The 16,763-nt window shown below is 33.6% G+C and overlaps 1 protein-coding gene across 1 annotated transcript in view; it reads right to left on the bottom strand.

The window, feature by feature from the left end:
- Window positions 1-5,664: 5,664 nt before the first annotated feature.
- Window positions 5,665-16,763, bottom strand: part of kl-2 (dynein heavy chain 2, axonemal kl-2) — a 43,874-nt gene continuing 32,775 nt past the window's right edge. The window contains exons 46-63 of the mRNA XM_018544515.1: window positions 16,516-16,667; window positions 15,516-15,680; window positions 15,281-15,447; window positions 14,531-14,702; window positions 13,808-14,020; window positions 12,721-12,936; window positions 12,374-12,524; window positions 11,901-12,050; window positions 11,692-11,824; window positions 11,158-11,502; window positions 10,358-10,630; window positions 9,442-9,786; window positions 9,043-9,177; window positions 8,521-8,797; window positions 7,917-8,327; window positions 6,876-7,394; window positions 5,954-6,104; window positions 5,665-5,819 (exon numbers count right to left, since the gene is read on the bottom strand). Coding sequence (XP_018400017.1) covers window positions 5,665-5,819; window positions 5,954-6,104; window positions 6,876-7,394; window positions 7,917-8,327; window positions 8,521-8,797; window positions 9,043-9,177; window positions 9,442-9,786; window positions 10,358-10,630; window positions 11,158-11,502; window positions 11,692-11,824; window positions 11,901-12,050; window positions 12,374-12,524; window positions 12,721-12,936; window positions 13,808-14,020; window positions 14,531-14,702; window positions 15,281-15,447; window positions 15,516-15,680; window positions 16,516-16,667 — 4,130 coding nt within the window. The remainder of the gene's footprint in view (window positions 5,820-5,953; window positions 6,105-6,875; window positions 7,395-7,916; window positions 8,328-8,520; window positions 8,798-9,042; window positions 9,178-9,441; window positions 9,787-10,357; window positions 10,631-11,157; window positions 11,503-11,691; window positions 11,825-11,900; window positions 12,051-12,373; window positions 12,525-12,720; window positions 12,937-13,807; window positions 14,021-14,530; window positions 14,703-15,280; window positions 15,448-15,515; window positions 15,681-16,515; window positions 16,668-16,763) is intronic.

Genomic DNA, 16,763 nt, shown 5'->3' with positions numbered 1-16,763 from the left:
GCTTCGTCGAATACCCGTATATATGAGTTACGACATTCAGTTCAATATTCTTATCACGAAATTAAACTTAGTTTGGAAAAGAAAAAAATGATACGTCGCAACGTAGACGTAATACTTTAGAAAAACATTTGTATAGTTTATCACGTACCCGAGTGTTATGCAAACATTTCTTGTATCAAATAAATTCTAAAATGTAAACAAGTGTGCGCAGACCATTCGGTGCCAGATGGGTTCGCTGCACTCTACATTTTGTCAATATTTTTGTATTGTCCCGTGAGATCCTTGTAGATCCCGCATATAGATGTTCGATCTGTCTGCTATTCGTATGCGAATTTATCTATCTAACGTTACGCACGATCTCGTGTATTCGGCAAAATTTTTGATCCATTCAGTAAAAAGTTTAGTAGAAATGTTTTATCAGTTGCACTTTCAAAATTAGATACAATCGTGCAGATAAATTGCCGATGTAAAAGCTTTAATTTTCCATCATGTTCGAATATTGTATGGAATTTTTTAACTCATATATAATATGTAAATAATGAGTGCAAAAAATATTCGTGCAGGGAAGATCTTTTTTATTTCTCAAATATCTTTTAAAAATACCTTATTTTTTTTTTAAAAGTAAACGTTAATTAACAATTTATTAACAAAGAATACGATAGTCTGTATATTTTTCGAAATCATTTTATCTAAACAGAATAATTAAAATATATTATTTTAAAAATAATTAAACTAAAAAATTGTATTATTTGTGGATGCACAGAAAATATTCGTACAGAGATAGAAATTTAGCTTCTAAAAGCAGAAACACGCAATTTTCGTTCATATTTTATACATGTAGAGAAAAGTTTTTTGATTAAAAAAATTAGTTATTTGTATCAAAAAAATTTGTGCATATACGGTTTAAAGAAAAGTTTGTGTCAAATGTAATAATTTTTTTTATTTGAACGTAATTTCTTAAAATCAAGTAAATTTTTATTTTCCTCAAAAATATTTTCATTTCCATTTAAAAAATAGCAAGAAGAGAAACGATTTCTTTAATTTAAACGAAACTTTTATTTGGGTGTAGCAGACAATATATATATAGATTGTATAAAAATGCTAATTAATTAGTTTATTTTTAAAAAATAAAACTTTTTAATAAAAATTTTTCCTACATATATGAATACTGTCTCCATTCACTGTATATAAATGTGCATACATTATATAATACACAGTAAATAGTTATTATTTATGCGTGATGCATAAATTCGTTGAAGGAATTCTTCTGAAAAACGGAGTGGTAAACCGCTAATTGCAACAAATTTATACATTCATTCTTATTAATCATTTCAGTATCAATTTCTACTACATTAACCTTGTGAAGTAGAATTCTTCAGCGGTTTACCTGCGGTATGTAACACTATAGGTATATATACGACGATTTAAAAGAACAAGATAGCGTTTCAACCACAAAGTTTATACATTTCAACTTCGTATATTTAAATCATTTTTTTTTCTTAATGAATGCGCACAATGTTCCTCTCTTGAACAAATATTTAGTACAAAACACGTACTCATAATAAATTCGGAATTTTGCAATAGAAATTCGAATTTTATACCGCTTTTCTCGGTTGATAGAATCTCTGTTCAATTCAAATTTGATTAATTAGATAGTGGAATTTTTTAATCAATTTGGAGTAATTTTTTAAATAATAATATCACAGCATTGATATTTTTCACGAACTAAGAATAAAACAAAAAACAGCTTTTTGTGAACTAAAGTATATTCAAATTAAATATAAAATAAATATAAATATTTTAACGTCAACTTAAATTTATACATAGTTAATTGCTCCTTGAACAATAAAATTCTAATTGAAGATATAAAAATATTTATAGTTAAGATATTTACAGAGAGAGAGAGAGAGAGAGAGAGAGAGAGAATACTAAAATTATTAAACTTCTATTAAAACTGACTACAAGTTCATAAAAGATCCACGATTAAAAATAAATTAGATTTCTTTCTGACGCTCTGTATAAACGTAATGTGATTCACACATACCTCTCTCGTGAAGGAATCCCGAAGCATCCGGTGCCGCTCTACGTGGATACAGTCAGACTTTCAAATGCTGCTCGATCACTCTCTCAAATCACCACTGCGAACGATTCCATCGCCAATAATCCGGCAAGCAACAACAACGACGACGACGGCGCGATGGATCACAAATATCGCAATACACGCGCGTATATTTACATTCCGCGACTTTTTTCTTAACACGACCGTTATCGGCACGACAACTACGTGCCGAGGGGGATGCTCGCACGCGACTCACGTGTCCGCGATCACGCCGTTACACTGGCGCGACTCGCGACCTTTTCGAAATTCGAAACAACGCACTGTTTTTCTCACTACACTATCAGACATACCACCCCGTCCGCGCTCCGGGCGTTCGCGGGGAGTTCGAGATTCAATCGAAGTGTCCTGCGCGGGTGAATGTTTGCAAGTGTCGCGGCGGCGTTTACTCTTCCCTTCGTTCTCCTGACTTTTCAATTTTCTCTTTTCTTCTTTTTCCTTTCGTTCGAAATGCCGCGAGGTGTCGCGATCGGAATCGTGCGCGACACGTAACGCATCAAGTCGTCGGAGCACGCGAGCGCTGCTGCTCCGCAATTGTCAAGAGATGGACCAGCGCGGGGCCGAGGGGAGGGGTGAGGGGGAGCCGACTGATAAGAACTCGTGTGGCGAGCGTGGCCGATCGTCCCGCGAAATCCCGCGAGTCACGGTTATAGCGATGTCCAGGCACACGGAAGGAACGCCGAAAACGCGTACGCGGAGTAACCTCGGCAGGTGTACCTCGGTGGACGTCCACGCTCGCTCTGAAAAGGGTGCTCGGCGGCTTTGATCTCGTGCGCATCCGCGCCGCGCATTACGCTCACATCATTGGCTCGGCGAATCGACACCGATCTCCCACCATTGACCCCCGGGCCGGCAGGGATTCTCTCTCCTCCGCGCCGACGGGAGGATCCTACGAGCGCGATGCCTAGGGATACTTGAGGACGCTTTCGTGATATCTGAGTATCAATACTCCGATTCCGATGCCGTTAACGAGCGTCGCCGGCATCGATGTCTTAGTTCCGACAGACTAATTCTTTTCTCTTTACGAATTGAGTGAGCACTTAATGCCGCTATTAAAAGAGTATCGTTGTCTTCTGACGAGAGCTGTCTACCGTCGAGCGATAAACACTTGGATTCGTAATGCGGGAACACTTCTTACGATGCTCTCGCAAATGGGAATTTTTTTTATTATCATGGTATTACACGCGGACTTTCCACCGAAAAATATTTTCTCGGCTGGTCTAGTCATCCCACTATTATTCATTCGCCTTTCTCTATTATTCTTCTGTACCAGTCAGCATAGAACGCGAAATGCGCAATGTAATATAAATTTATTTAGCACAGATGTTTCTGCTTGAAAATTAATTACAAATTGATTTTTGCCTCCAGTTATTTCTAACTAAAATCAAGATCTTACCGCTTGGCTGTTTTTCGTACTCACATATATGTATAATTTTATTAAGGTAAATTAATAAGTTTTTAACTAATTTTCAAAGCAGAATGAGAGTAGAACTTTGCAACTCATGAATTAATTTCTCCGCTTCACTAAAAGATTCAAAAATAGCAGCAAGATTACAAAAGCTACTAAATGCAATACAAAGAAAACAGGAACTTAAAAAATATAATAGCACAATGTGAATGTTTTAGATATTAATAATAATTAATATTAGCAAGAAGTGATATTGATCAATAAAATAAATAAAAATTTTCAATATACATTTTTTTAAATAGTTTATTTAGAAATATAGAAATACATGTAAAAAGATTATGTCAGCAGAACAATTTATATAAGATTCATAAAAAAATACTGTTCTAAGAGAATAATCTAATTTTGAATGAGTCTGAGTAGTTCCGTGTTAGCGGTGTCGGGGAAGAAAAGTAGACAAATGGGAGACATTGCAGAGATGTAGCACCTAAGGCGAGAAAAAAGAAGTGATGTTCGTACTATTAACCCGGGATGGTGGAAGAGAGACCTTTGCGCTGCTCCAGGATCTTCGTTGAGCGCCATTACGCTGAGAATAAGAAATAATTGCATGGTACCGAGGGTCAAAGTCGTGAGAGCGACCTGCTGCTTGTGATCCGCCACAATACCAGCAACCTTTAATCTTGTCTCGTCCCTATTTCTCTCCTTCAGTTCACGACTCATCTATCTTATATCCTTGTGTACTGACTGTAAATACGGAAGCTCCAAACCGATTTTATCGCGACGGACTGAGCCGAAATCAATTGCTTCCTTATATACCGCGATAAATTGAAAGGTTCGATGATGATGGTGTTACCTCTATAAGACCTGTTAACTTTCAATATAGGTATAAGTTTTATATACATCATTTCGCTGAATCACGATCGCAGAAAGTCTATCTATTAAACGTCCTTTCTTTTATCATCATCAGTCCATTGTTGTTAAGATCGATTACATTATATAACTATCGCGATGGTTTCTAATAGTTGTGGATTTATTCGTCTATCGAACTGATTAATAAAAAAGTATTAACTATAGGTGTGTTGCAATTCCTAAAACCTTATTTAATATTCGAATGAATAAAAAATTTTTTTTTAATATACTTTATTCACGCATACTATGTGAGTTGCACTGCAATTTTTCTTTTTTAGCGATTCTTTATACGTAAATGTTATAATATGTATATACATATATATTTCCGTTTTATTCAGCAGTACGTTTTATAGATTTATTTCTCATATTGTGGTAAATTGCTATCGTAAATATAATATATAGATACAGTTTTAATGTTATATATTGATGCTGATAAGTGATATGGATATTGACAACAATAACTACATACGTTAAAAATATAGAAGTATTGAATGTATACTTATCTACTGTAAGTATTTGAATATGCCTCATACTTGCAGCAATTTATGCTCTGTTGATAAAACATTTGAATGTGCAGTTGGTAAAGAGAAAGGATTTGAGTACTCGGTATTTGGAATAATAAAGAGTATCAGCATTTGGTATTTTTGTACCGACTGAGTCAATTGTTGCACCTGTGACAAATTTAAATATCACACTTTTCTACGTAAATGATTTGTATCTATAGAATAAGATTTATATGTAATTTGGATAGTTATTAGAAAGATTTTTATTTATCACATGATTAATACGCACGTTTGTCCATCGTACAACCGAATTACGAGAGATGGTGCTGATCATCTTATTTAATACGTTATTGTTATTTTATTGTTATTTTTTTACATATTCCTTTGTTGAAGCAACATCTCACATATGAGCACAATAATTTAAAAAATTTATTCATGTTTTCATAATTAATTATTTAATATAAGTGTAAATTACGTTTAAATTGACATAAATAAACATAACTTTTTTAATAAACATTATTTTATAAATATATTTTCCATACCACCACAAATGGACATCCGTATATTTATTAATCCATATTAATTATATAACAAAAGAAGAACGAGAGATATACAAAGAAATGTAATTAGAATAAACTATTTTAAATGGAGACTCATATCACACAATTATTGCTAAACTTAAACTGAGTCTTATGAATCATGAATTAATATACATGTAGTAGCTAAAAACTTTATACAGCTAGGCTCAATAAAAGCGCAGTTCCGCGTTTTATCCAGAAGTCCGAACCTTGTGTTCCAGCTTTGAGATCTACAGCAACTACGAAAGCAGATCTCATTTGGTCACCGCTCCTCTGGGGGTAATAATAACAAGGACAGCTGTAGAACTCTGTGAAAGTTAAGCGAATGTTGGTTGTGTCATTGAAAATCTGTTTCTTTCAGCAACCACAGGCGTATTTGCGCGCGACGGACATCTCTAAAACGCAGAGTAAAATGATTTTGATATTTGCATGATTATTTTACCTTTGACTTTCTTTTTAACTTGCTCGACGGGTCGAAAATGAATCACCGGCATGTTATATATAAGTTGTATGGATGCGGGCTCGATAAGAATGCCATTCTCTTTATCCCAACCAGCACCTTCCAGAAAAATAGATCGTATGTATACACCCTCCTAAAATAAAATTGTACGATTAATAAACTAAAATATACAATTGTTCGCAAGTATTTACGATTATTAATTATGACATCACGATTAGTAAATGTAATATGCTTTCTGCAATCGATTTATCAATTTTCTACAACGCGCGATTTTGCAGATGTATTTATATGAAAAATTAGTTAAATATAAATCTGAAAATGTTAAAATAATTATGTATAATACTCAATAAAAAAACTGCTAGAATATCAACATTTTTTGCTTATTATGTTTAAGTTTCCTATATTTATCTCCTTAATTATTTTAACAACAAAATTATTTTCATATCTATATTTTTAGTTAAATTTTAAATACTTTAGTAAAATCTTTTTTCTATGTGAAAAGGATCTGTGGAAAGAATGTATAAGCAAATATTGTTTATAATAAAACAATTTATCGCTTAATTTTACATTGACATACTTCCTGAATTCTTTGAAGTAAAATCCCGTTTTAAAGAAAGAAATTTTACTTTTCAGAATGAGTTCATTCTAAAAGTTTTGGAGACTAATTACTACTGGTTATTCAAAGTTATCGTAGCCTACGAACAATAGAATTTTCACTTCCAACTTTTTCTTCTAAGTCGGACTATTACAACTTATAGTACAACTTATATATATAAATGTATTATCCAATAAGCACTATTATTCAAGCAAGGGATATATAAGCCTCTTATAGTAAAATAGTGCTCGATATTAGTCGTCCTAGAGACTGGTCCGATGAGCAATTAGTCTAATCGCTTGTAGTTACCACTGGCGGCTCGATTATAGCGGACTCGTCCGTTGAGAAGACAGTAAATTCCCACGACAACGAATCGATAGATACGTTCCACAGTCTCGCCGAAGTTTGTAGTACCGCAGTAAGGAATCCGGTTGGAAATGTATACGCAGCTAACCAGAAGAGCAATGGCGGATGAGTAGTTTGAGCCCAATTGGCGAAGTGCTCGACTCGATTGATTAGATCCCTCGTCCAGGCGCCGAGCAGTTTCAAAGACGGATACGCGGTCAGCCATAGAGTCGGTACTCTCCCGTTGTATATGCATGTGAAGATTTCTTCTAACTCTCGCGACATCAGCACTGATCCCTTAATCCCACGTTGAAGTTCCTTAAGACTGTCGCAAGTTTTTATCAACAATGCATTATACCGTCCAACTTCTTGAAGGAGCACCACATCCAACGGCGTTTTATGTGGCCCTATCAGTTTCTCCGTTGTTTCGTAATCAATTGTTTTCGGTATTTTTGAGAGAATGTCATTCGCAAGTTGCATTACCTACGAAAAGTTGAGATAACTGCATTACGTCGAAAAGTTGAGATAATTGCATTGACTCGGTAAGAGATTACTCAAGACAAAGTTAATTAAGTTACGATAACAGAATATCTATAAAAACATAAATATGTCAAGAGTATTTACATTTAGTTCAATATATTTAGTTCATTATAATGTGTCTAGGATATTTCTTATACGGAAAGAATGATTTGCTGTAATAAAACATTTAGCTAAAAGTTACATTAAGCTAAAAATTTAATTGATACAGCATGAAAATAATTTCATCGAATTAAAATATAATAGTACAGAATTCTTAAGCTAACTACTAGAATGTCAAAACTTTTTGCAGCATTACTCATCATGCTTGAATTTCCAACAAAATTAGTTTCAGATGTATCTATCTAAATTTGCGGATATTTCAGTTATACAATCGTTCTTTCCGTGTATTTATTCTCTTTCATGCTACTATTTTATTTTTTAATCGAACAGGAGAAAGACTTAAATTCAATAGCTTCATTTATTTACCTTTTTCTCCTTGTCCTCCTCCATTTCGATGCTGACTGTCTGTACTTGAAGACTCATTAGAGTTTGAAACATGTTTCTGGCTTCCATTATTAAACAAGTGATATCCGCGTTTGGATGCTGACCAAACGCTTCTGGCCTGTCGATGTTCGGCAGAATCGCGATAAAGTCGCGGTAGGACTCCAAGGAGCCGTCGCGAGGCACGTAATAGGTGGGCAGTGATGACAAACGATAATGGGGAGTAGTCAGGACGTCTTCCGTGAAATATTGCTGGATGTATGTCATCAACAACCGGCGATCCCAGTCGTCGGTCACGTGACCACCATAACAAACACCTGCTATGAGATATTTCAAAGATTCCCATGGTGTGACTGGATATTCATCCAGGTAAACTTGTAGTAGGTTCTCGGAAACCTGGAACAGATATCCCGCTATTATGACGATTGTGCTTCTCTATCATCGAGCGTCTCTTTGATGAGACGAATTTAAACGTTACAAGAAACGCTATGGCTGGAAATTCCTGAGATACCATCTTTCTCTAAATAAATTGCAGATAAATAAAAAGCTTCCTACGTTCTCGCTACTTGCAACTTTTGCTCGAAAATACCTCGAAATCGGAATCGTTAAAGCTGTAGACCACGTTCCAACCGAGTTGCTGGAATTTCTTCCGTTCTAGAAGAATAGAGTGGAAGAAGATCAACGTGAACAGCAGCTTTTTATATTTAGACTTTTCTTGGCACGAGTCGAACTGCGTTTCAGTGATTAAACTGTAAAGGCGCTTCATGTTCGCTTTTAATCCTTTTGGTGGTTCGGTAGTAATTTTTATCCCGGCTTGAAGGATCGATATGGGGAACTGAGGAGTCGGGCTTGAACTAAGCCATAATCTGTAAAAGAATTAAACGCTCACTTTTGAAACATTTGCATTGTTACATTTAGTAATAAATAAATGGATTTTGTAACTACATCTCTTTTGTAATAAATTTTATTAAAAATATTTATTTTTATTCGTTTACTGTACATAAAATAAATTTAAAATTCTTAGCACTTTTCTTGATTTCTTTTGGTATTACTATATTGCTTGAAAAATAGTGTGAAGAATATAAGACAGTATTTCATAACTTTGGCATACCTAAATCTTGGATGTAAAGTTTGGCTGGAACTGAGCGTTTCCACAATTTTATCGAGCTTGGGCATCCAACTGAGCGAGAGGTGGCAATTCGCAAGAAATACCCAAGACCCTTCTTTGGCACCGATCTCTATCATGCTATATAGGGAACGAAATAATATGAAAATCGCTGGAAAATTTTATATCAAATACTGCAACTGATCTCAAATGTGGACATTAATATTATTAAGATGTCACGCTTAAAATATCATTGAATTTTAGTCAACATTAAAAAAATAAAATACAACATCTTTAAGTCTTTAACTCAAAGTATAAATATATATACATGTATACAAATATATGTAACAGTATAAATAGGTTGTTATTCTATCAAGCTCATTATATGAGCCTTTTATAATTAACCTCGTAGCAATAGGATCCTGTCCTTGACCTAGCGATAACGTTAAGAATTTAGAAGTCATGCCCTGATTGTCCGCCAATTGCATAAGTACACCGGTAGGATCCACACCGGGCGAAAGAATGAATATCAATGGTGTCCGCGCTACAGAATCATCTAACACTGCTTTAAGATCGAGTACAGAAGGCTCCACGAAACTCTGACCGAGATTGCGCACGATATAGGTCATGATACAGAAAGATATTCTGTCAGGTCGACAGCTGCGGATGAGTAACATTTTCTGAAATTCGGTGCAACCTTCCTCCCATTCGCCGACCAGCGGTGTAGCTTCCGGTTCTGTGCTAATGTACCTGTATATGTTAAACGAGTTTATAGGAGGCTATTATATAGAAATATATTTTTGACGGACAGTAACATCTTTATATTGAAATAAATAATTATAAGTATAACTCTTTTACTACTTTTATTGTCAAAATAAGAAAAAACGAAATGGTTATAGGTATGTACCTGTAAATGTTAAATAGATTTATAAGAAAATATCGCATTTGGCAAAAACATTTTCTGCCAAAAATATTTTTAATAAACAGTAACATGTTTATAGAGAAATAAATAATTAATATATATATATATATATATATACATATCACATAATATCTTTTTTCTAATACTTTTATCGTACGAATAAAAAAAGGATTGTCATACACATCTAGTTTTTCTAGCTGATTTTTCTTCAATAAATTTGAAATTTCCTTCAAGTTAGTATTGTCAATATCCTTTTCGTGGTTTCATTATCACAGTTATGTGCAATTTAAATATAGAAAACTAAAAGAAGAATATTGTGAAATTGTCCGTCAAAAAAGGCTAAAGCGTTGAAATAACGTGACGAAATAACGATGTGACATTGTACGACATTGTACGCACCAATTGTGCCAATCTCGCGGGAGCTGCTCGAAAGAAGAAACGAGTCCGTGAAATCCAGGCAGCTTGTCGAGTTCCGTGATGTTGTCCCAAGTTTCATCCGGCAGCCACGGCACGGGTTTGTCCGGCTGATTTTCTCGGTCCAGTACGATCCCGCCGCGAAGCAGAAACGCGTATTCTCCTGGGATGATCTTACCTCGCGCATCCAATATCTTGACACACATGTGGAAAGAGAAGAGTAGTTTGTGTTGCTCGAACAAACCTCGGCACGTGTTCCTATTCGCAAAAATAAAATCCGTTAAATCAGTTTGTTTTGCTCCAAAACTGCACATTTCTGCTTCTATTTCAAAATATCCGCAAAATAGAGGGTCTGTAACGGCGTCACATTACATTGAAAAAAGCATATGCGCGCGCGTCTCGAGCTCAACATTTTCCAACATTGATTTATGGATACTGTACAAAAGGTAAGAGATTAACAAAAACAAGATACATTTTTCATTAAAAAAGATTTTTCGCCCAAGATTATATATTACGTTATTATACATTCTCATTTAAATTATCGTTAAAAAATTCTTTTGAAAGATTATCGTTCAGAACGATATTGTACATGGTTTTATAGAAAAGAAAGTGTTATTTATATATATATCCTAATTATTATTTTTTATTAAAAATTAATGATGATAGTCAAACAGTAAAAAAAAACAAAGTATTCAGGTATTTTAATTGCAATTTTTAATTATTAATTAAAATTGTAGAGATTTTACAATTAAAAGAATTAAAAGTTTCTGTACTTATTTATTTACCTGTAGACCGCATGTGTATGATAATCATTTAAGCTGTTAATTCTTTCCGACAAGTTTATTTTTTGGGGGCTTTTGTCAATGGAAAGCATAAACAGTGCGTTGTACGCGTCGAGAGAAAACTGATACATGGGATCGATAACGTTCATATCGTTCAAAATGAAAAAAAGAATCGAAGCACGCTTTGAGCAGGGTTGATATCCTTCTCTTGTTAGATCTATCTCTTTTTCTGTCTTTTCAGCAACAGCCAGAGATTCTTGAATGGAGATAGACGTTGCCTTTGATGTTTGAAGGGCATTCAATAAATCTAAGTCATCTAGAAGAGTTTCTCCCGCTACGCTCAGCAAGCTAATAAAAAATACATTGATATATTTTGTTATCTTAACTAACACTCGTAAACAGTACTATTCCAAATATAAAAATTATTCCAAATTTGTAAATTTCTGTTGCAGAATAAAATACACCACGCGCACGCGTCCGCATTTCTAAGCGGAAAACGTTTGGACTTAAAGCTTATGGCAATTTTATCGATCTTACTGAAGTATTTTATCCGCTAGTTCTTTGAGAGTCTTTTTATTTGATGCGATTGTGAGAACCAGATTGTCTTTCTGTTCTTCGAGTTGCGGCTTTTCTTTTCTGACTACAATTGCTAGGAGCTGCGCTTCGAGCCCTACACGCAAGACAGAGTTATATTCCCAAATCTTGTTCTATCTTTCTCTAAAGTATACGGTAAGACTATTAGTTACCCTGCTCCTTAATGGTAAAGTTGCATAATGTCGTTTTAGTTGAAATCTCTGGAGCATAGTGGGGATTCGAGAGTTTCGTAGTCATAAACAGCCGGAATTGCTCATTGTAAGTGATCATTTTGTCGTTAAATCGGATCATCACCTGATTATCTGTAGACATAGAATAACAAAAATGAAACAAAATTTATGTTTGCGTTTTCTGCTCACTCTTTTCTACAATGAATTAATTATATCCGAGTTAAATGTAAAATATGAAATAATCTTGTATTATTTTTCTTTTTGATATAAACTAGAAATTTTATGTTAATAATAATTATTATTATAGATCATTACTATATATAATATATCATTACTATCCTTTAATGTTAACAATTAAATAAACTTTTTTAATTTTCTGTTTGAAACTTTTCTGCACAAATGTAATGCAATTGCAAGAATGTAATTATATTCTGGTACCGACATTAAAATGCTACCTGATTTAATGAAAGCTTTTTGAAGAATCGGATTCAAACCCGGATCGAGGGTCTCGGTGATATTTTCGAGCAATACTGGGTGTCCGAACTGAATTGCTTTTTCCACAACTCTCATAAAGTCTGCTTGACCAAAGTCGATAACTTTCAGTGACTGCAATTGTAATTGTTACATTAAAATGACAAAGTAAATTCTCTGATTTTACCACTTTTAAAATCGTTTATCTCTCTCTCATCTCAAATTAGTTATTTAATTTCACATTAAATCCAATATTAAATGACGTATATATTGCTGGAGGGCCTATTAGTTTCTTTGACGGATATCGATACGGAGAATACCGGACATTTACGTTTTTCGTTTCCATATTTTTGATCCACTTCACTGCCTGACATTGTGGATCGATTACGAGAGGCCAACGTGTTCCCCATGTCACTATGATGCCGTTCTCTGTGCTAAATCCATCGAACGGTAATCCTTGAATGTTCCACTCTCTGATTGTTGACGGATCAGCTAGGAACTCTTTTACATCTAAATTTGGCGATGTTGGTATTCCTCTGTTATACACCTTAAAACCATACGATAAATTGTATTATATTTATCTAATAAAAACACTAATTGTTTCTATAATATTATATAATAAAATAAAAAATGATAGATTAAATTTATTTTAATCCTGAAAAGGATTAGATCTGACTAGATTAAACTATTTCTGGTCAGATATGCTCAAATATAACATACATATGGCTTCTCATGCTGCGCAGATTTGATTATATATATGTGTATGTTTTTATATATATACATATATATATATATTAAATCATATATGGGGATAAATCATATAATCTGACTGATCTTTGATGAATGACGTCTCAAGTCCGCGTAAATTTAGTCATATTTGTTCATATATGGTTAAATTTGTAACCATATATAGAGCGTAATCTGATCTTCAACATCTTATCTCTCTTTGCGCAAATCTGGTCATATATGTTCATATATGAAGTGTAATCTGATCTTTAATGGCTCAGATCGGTCCATATTTGTGATCAAATTTCCTTGAATCAGTTTAGATGTGTTTAAATATCAATCATATCTGTACTCGAATGCTAAATACTTTGTATCAATCTCTTTATGATTTTTAATATATATCTGAACTGGATACGTATAATGGAACAGATTTCGATCGAAATTATTTAATTATTCTATAGATTTTTATTGTGTTTTCTAGGAAAAACAATAATTTCAATCGGAAATTATAAGATATAAATATAAAAAAACGAAAATTAAATTCCTGCAATTAATAATATTATTGCAAAAATATGATTAAAGTTGCATATAATGTATGCCATTAATTAAAAAATTTTACATATAAAATTTTTTATGTGATTTGATGAAGAATTATAAAGAAAAAAAAAGAAAAATGAATTTTCAATTTATACCTCCTTAGACCAAATGCCTATTAATTCCTGTCTGTAATTGGATACAAACGGACCGAGGTAAGACACAAATCCGGTGGATATCAAGCAATCACCCGGTAGCCAGTCGAAAGCCTCGGTTAATGATGCTACTGTATTTTCCCATAGAATTCGTTCATCAGACAAGCGGTCCACTAACATCCCGGCACGCTCTAATTTTAGCTTTAATAGTTTAGCCTGAGAGAAAAGAGAATGTAGTTATAAAATTACATTCACATGAAATACATTTTAGCGAATGCAGACAAAAACGTTTGACACAAAAATAAAAGAAAAATACAAATGTTAAAATGTTTATTAAATACATATTTTTTTTATTAATATCACGGCTGTTGTAACAACTCATTAATTTTACCAACAGCGTATTAAAACGTTATCGCGAATATCCAAGATCAAAGTTTTATTGTAGAAATAACTTCATAATTCCACGCAACATCGCGGAATAGACCTCGTTCTCTCATCATCAATATGGATTCGCCGGATTCGCTCGAAGGAATATATCTTGTCGATGGAAATACGAGTAAATGCAAGCTTCTGCAGTTACTAAAGCACAAGTTTGTTAACTATAAGTGTTACCGGTGGACGGAGTCGGATTGTACCAAGCCGACTTCCCTCACCAAACCATGCTTTCGGCTTTATGCGAGGTCATTTCCGGTGTTCTAAAGCACAAGAAAACATGGGTGTACTCGCCAGCCTAATCAAATCCTCCTTTTCTTTCATCTTCGCGTCGTACATTCGCTGTAATCTCTCGAGCTGTTCTCGTGAGTTCTGCAGCTGTTGCATTGCCTCCTTTAAGGCCATTTCCTTCTGTTTCAGTGACTCCAACGCGATCTGTAGTTTTTCCCGTTTTGGCGCCACGATTCTGCAATACATTGTAAAAGTATAATCAAATTTTCTACAATGGCAAAATGACGCAGTGCGGCTGATGGAATTAATCAATTAATAATAATAATTGTCACTTTTTAAATAAAGCTTTAATATCTGTTTTATGTATATTACATAAATATATTATTCTTTCATGGAAATTTAATACAGCAGGTACTCTAAGTAGTGATTATCTATTTTAAATATTAAAAGCATGTTGTTATCATAAAATGGAGATTGTAAAATTTCGGATTAATAAAAAAATAATTTTAACCCAAATTTAAAAAAAATGCTTAAACAGCATGCATGTCAAAAATTAAGACGTAAAACATCTTGAAATGTTTTAAATTTTAAGACATTTTATATTCTGACTTTAACATGCGTTTGTTTGAACATCAAAGTTATCTCATTTTATAAAAATTGTTTTAATATTCAAAATAATTCGAAATAATTAATCACTAATTAATTTAATACTTACAGTATTAGATTTCTTTAATGGAAAATTATACACATAAAGATAAAGAAAAGAGAAGCTTACATATGTTATGAATTTGCTTCATGTTTTGGATGAGTTACCTGTATAATTTGCCGTAATTTTCCATAGCTATCACCCACATGCAAAGTGACTTAGCTGCAGTAGACACCACACCGACCTTTATAGGATCGAATTCAGGATTGGACGTGTACTTGGCTATTGTTCGTAGAACTCTGTCCGATATATGATCTTTGTCGAAGTCACGAAGCTAGAAATCAGATCGGAGCGAGTTAGTTGGAAATGAATGAACTTGTCAGTCGCAATATTGTCGCTCACCGTATTAATGAAGTTCACATCACTAAGTTGGCGTTTTGCTTCCGCCCACGTGGGTTCCGAGTTCTTTAGGATCATCACCGCTTCCATTACCATTTCGACTTTCGGCGGCGGACGTGTGAAGGATTTTATTTCAGCTAAATCTTTCTTGCTTAATGTTTCCAACGCCTAAAATAATTCGCCATTTCTTTATCACAAAACGTGTTAAAGAAAATCTTATTATCTTAACTCTTAAACTCTATGCTATGAAAATAACACATGCAGTAGTATTACATATATCCAATTAATTCGATTGCTTATAAAAATTTCATAAAAATGAACATTATAAAAAGATGTTTTAATTAAAATGCAAGACATTAATGAAAGATAACGGTGTCAAACAAATTTATATCTTTATTTATTATTAAAAAAGACATATATTCAGAACGCGTTTTTATCGATAAATACGTGCTTTTATTTCTAAAATTCTACAGTATATGTAACGTGAACTTAAATGTGGGCTAACATCGTTATAATATGGACCATAAGCAACGGACAAAGTATTGGAAAAGCCTTCAAAAAAGAAAGCCAAAAGTATGCTATATCAAAAAGAAGTTGAAAGGTTAAATAAACTCTTTATAGATACACTTCAATATTTCAGTAAAATTATTTTTGTATAAAACACAACTTTCTAAGAAAGGTAGACAGTTATCTCTTTTTTCGTTCTCTTATTTTCAACTAAAGAGAGATATTTTCTGACAGTAAAAATTTAATTATCAAGCAAAATCCTTTTATTCTTAGTCGCCTATAATCCCAAGTCATTGTTATCTTAACATTACGTATTCATAGCATTATATTATAATATCGAGAAGGCTGAATCACTTAATTAAACATCACATAAATTTATAAAAATATATAAGGGGAAAAAAGATTGAAGAAGAAAACGATCAGGAAATTTTAACATGTTTTTTTAACATTGTTTAAAATTGAATGTTTGTTTTAAAAGGGATAATTTAATAATAACCTTGATAGCCTCGTCCAAGGCAGGTTCGACGGTCTCCAGATCAGCCCTTGCAAGCTGCTCGAGCTTTTTAAATTCTTCTTGCTCCTCGGCGATACGAAGTGATTTGGCGGTGATCTGTTTTTGCGTTTCATCAGCGTCACGGCTTTGGTTTGCTACGCGCGTTGCAAGCATAGCACGGTTAAAAGCGGCGAACGATGCAGGCGGATACCGTATGATTAATTAAGTGCACGAGGAAAGTTAGAACCAGG

The sequence above is a fragment of the Cyphomyrmex costatus genome, unplaced genomic scaffold (genome assembly GCF_001594065.2).
Source record: "Cyphomyrmex costatus isolate MS0001 unplaced genomic scaffold, Ccosl1.0 scaffold449, whole genome shotgun sequence".
Lineage (NCBI taxonomy): Eukaryota > Metazoa > Arthropoda > Insecta > Hymenoptera > Formicidae > Cyphomyrmex > Cyphomyrmex costatus.
This window is presented reverse-complemented; position numbering and strand designations above follow the sequence as displayed.